Source organism: Saprolegnia parasitica, assembly GCF_000151545.1.
Source record: "Saprolegnia parasitica CBS 223.65 unplaced genomic scaffold supercont2.943, whole genome shotgun sequence".
Lineage (NCBI taxonomy): Eukaryota > Oomycota > Saprolegniomycetes > Saprolegniales > Saprolegniaceae > Saprolegnia > Saprolegnia parasitica.
In genome coordinates, this window is record NW_012157337.1 from 1 (window position 1) to 2,811 (window position 2,811).

Consider the following 2,811-nt stretch of genomic DNA (forward strand, 5'->3'; position numbering starts at 1 on the left):
TTGGCGATGAAGAGCGCCGTGTGCGGGCGGCCGTGCAGAGCGAAATCGCCAAGGCAGACGCCAAGCACAGCACCGAGATGATTGCGCTCACCGGCGGCTTGGTCGCGTGCGTGCTTGCCGTCATGGGCATGGCTCTGTACGTCAAGAAGCAGCAGCGCGCACTGGCCAAGGACAGTACGGCGGCGGTCGAGTCAGAAGTCAAGGACGCCAAGGAAGATGGTGCGAAGGAGGAGTCTGCCTCGGACGACGCCACGGTCGCCCAGGTCTAAGTTGTCAATTGTATACGTTTCATTGTTCACGTGATAAAGCAGCACAATTTTGTCATTCTCGCGTAATGAAACCTACAACAACAACATTTGATCTCCAATTTGTACTTGAAGAAGGGAATTGTGCGTTCAATAGTCTGTATCGTCCATTTAGACGCGTCCTACGCCTCCAAAACCAAAAAGATACACTGTGCTAGCTCACTGTACCGAATACATATGCAAAGGAGCTTGTGTCGTCAATTGAGTCACAATGCACAGCGTGAGACACGTGGACCGAGAGCTGGACATTGTCATCTGGTCTACCTTAGCACATTGCCAGTAGAACGGAGCAATGTGTTTGTTTTGATCAGTGTGGTGTCAATACCAAGCTACTAGTAGACTGTAACGAGGAAGTCCGTCGCCTCGACGTTCCAGTTGGCGCATATCTGGTCGCGGCGTGTGCCGACATAGAATCATTGATTCTTGCACAGTACGTGGGTGCACAAAAATGTCAACGCGTGTCGGGGGTCGAGACAAACCGCCGTGGGTCGCGTGCAGGATTGTGATAACAGGACCACCACCAATGAATACTACGACGCGCCGAAATCCAGTACTGTGGCACAGGCTGTCATAGTATGTCAGGTGCTCTGCCGCTGCTGCACGTGCCAGCTCGACATTCTCGTCTCCTGCGACGTGTGCGACGTGTAGTACGACGTCTCATTTTCCAACATGCTTCGTCCCAGTCACCTCGCATTGGGGCTTACGCTCTCCACCGCTGTCGCCGCCAGCGAATGGCACAAGTGCCCGCTCTTCTCGCATGTCGGCAATGAGACGTACGCGGTCGACAACTACCCGCGCTATAGCAACGCCACGGCCGAGTGCCTCGAGCTCCAAGTGCCAGTTTGCTACCCAGGCGTCTGCACGAGCGACAAGACGCTCAGTGTTTTCATCAAGCGCATCCCTGCCGTCCACCCGACGACGCCCGGCAAAGCCGTGTGGCTGATGCAAGGCGGCCCCGGCGCGCCGTCCGATGCCAGTACATCGACCGACATCCATGGCTTGTATAGAAAATCTTATGCGTGGCGATGTGTAGTGGAAAGCTCGATGGTCGAGATATTCGCAGCCGCTAACGGTACGATGAGTCTCTACACTATGGACCACCGCGGCGTTGGCCGCAGCTCGCCGCTTTCAACCCACTGCCCCGAGCTGCGCGACGAGAGCGTCATGACCGAGGACACGGCCGTTGCTGCTGCCTATTCCAACTGTTTTCAAAAGCTCAAGGATCGCTACGGTACCTTGTCCTTCAAGCATTGACATGCCATCAACGCAGTACCATTAGGCGCGGACGCGCCCAAGGGCTTCTCGGTCACGAGCGCGGCGACCGACCTCGCGACGATCATTTCGAGTCCGCTGCTCGCCAAGGACGATGTTTACGTCTACGGCGTGAGCTACGGCACGTACTTGGTCGAGCGCCTCATGCACCTCGCACCCAAGAACGTCAAGGGCTACGTCCTCGACAGCATGCTGGCCGAGAGCCCGTTGAGTCCGTACAGCGACTGGGATCGTGACGTGGCCACTGTCGGTACGATTGCCCTATGTGAGGTCTAGGGTTGTGACCATTTTTTACTAGAAAAAACCTACTATGGCCTCTGCGACCGCGACCCCGTCTGCACGTCCAAGATTGGCCCCAATTCAAAGCAATTTGCTTTTGATTTGTACAAGAAGCTCGACGCCAATGACACGGCGTGTGCCGAGACCATCTACGCGGCCAAGGGCCTCCCGTCCGACTTTCTCGGGAGCATGTTTTCCGACATGATCATCAGCTACACCCAGCGCAACTTGATCCCGGCCATCCTCTACCGCCTCTCGCAGTGCGTCAAGGATATTGGTACGCACGACCGCTTCCTAAACGGCCTGCTTGGCTCGCCCGCGGACGAGACGAGCGACGACCGCGGGGACATTGTGCCGGGCGACACCGAGACGGGCGAGTCGGTTAGCGACGACATTCTCTACAACAACATTGTCTTCAACGAAATCTGGGAGCTGCCGTCGCCGTCGTTCAAGCGCCTCCGTGACGACGCCACCAAGATCACGTGGCGCGGGACGCCCAGCGACGTCACCAAGTTGAACCTCTTCAAGTTTTGCGCATTCCGTGGCCACTTGGACGCCGTCTGCCACGACCTAGGGCTTAGCGAGCCAAAGCAAACGTTCGCGTACGCCCATGACCAGTACTGGAACAAGACGGCGGCGATTCCGGTCGGCGCGAGTGCCCTCTTGCTCTCGGGCGGCATTGACGTCCAGACGATCCCCAAGTATGCCGTGGCCCAGAATGCGTCCATGGCCGGTGACAAGAAGCTCCTTTTGCAGTTCCCGTTTGGCGGCCACAGCATCATCTCCACGACCAACACCGACCCCAAGGTAGAGAGCCACGCTTTTTATATCGATGTACTCATTGTGTATGGCTGTAGGACCCGACCAAGAACTGCGGCATGGACATCCTCAACATGTACCTCCAGTCGGGCGCAACCTCAAGGCCATCAAGACCGACTGTATGGAAAACGTCCAG

The 2,811-nt window shown here is 56.8% G+C and overlaps 1 protein-coding gene across 1 annotated transcript; it reads left to right on the plus strand.

Annotated features, from left to right (window-relative positions):
- Nucleotides 1-974: 974 nt before the first annotated feature.
- SPRG_18052 (hypothetical protein) lies at nucleotides 975-2,794 on the plus strand (the record flags this gene model as incomplete). The annotated part of the gene is made up of 5 exons (XM_012357479.1): nucleotides 975-1,281; nucleotides 1,339-1,536; nucleotides 1,585-1,827; nucleotides 1,876-2,663; nucleotides 2,714-2,794. Coding segments are annotated over 5 exons (1,617 nt in total), but the record flags the coding sequence as incomplete, so codon positions are not given.
- Between the last annotated feature and the right edge of the window lie 17 nt (nucleotides 2,795-2,811).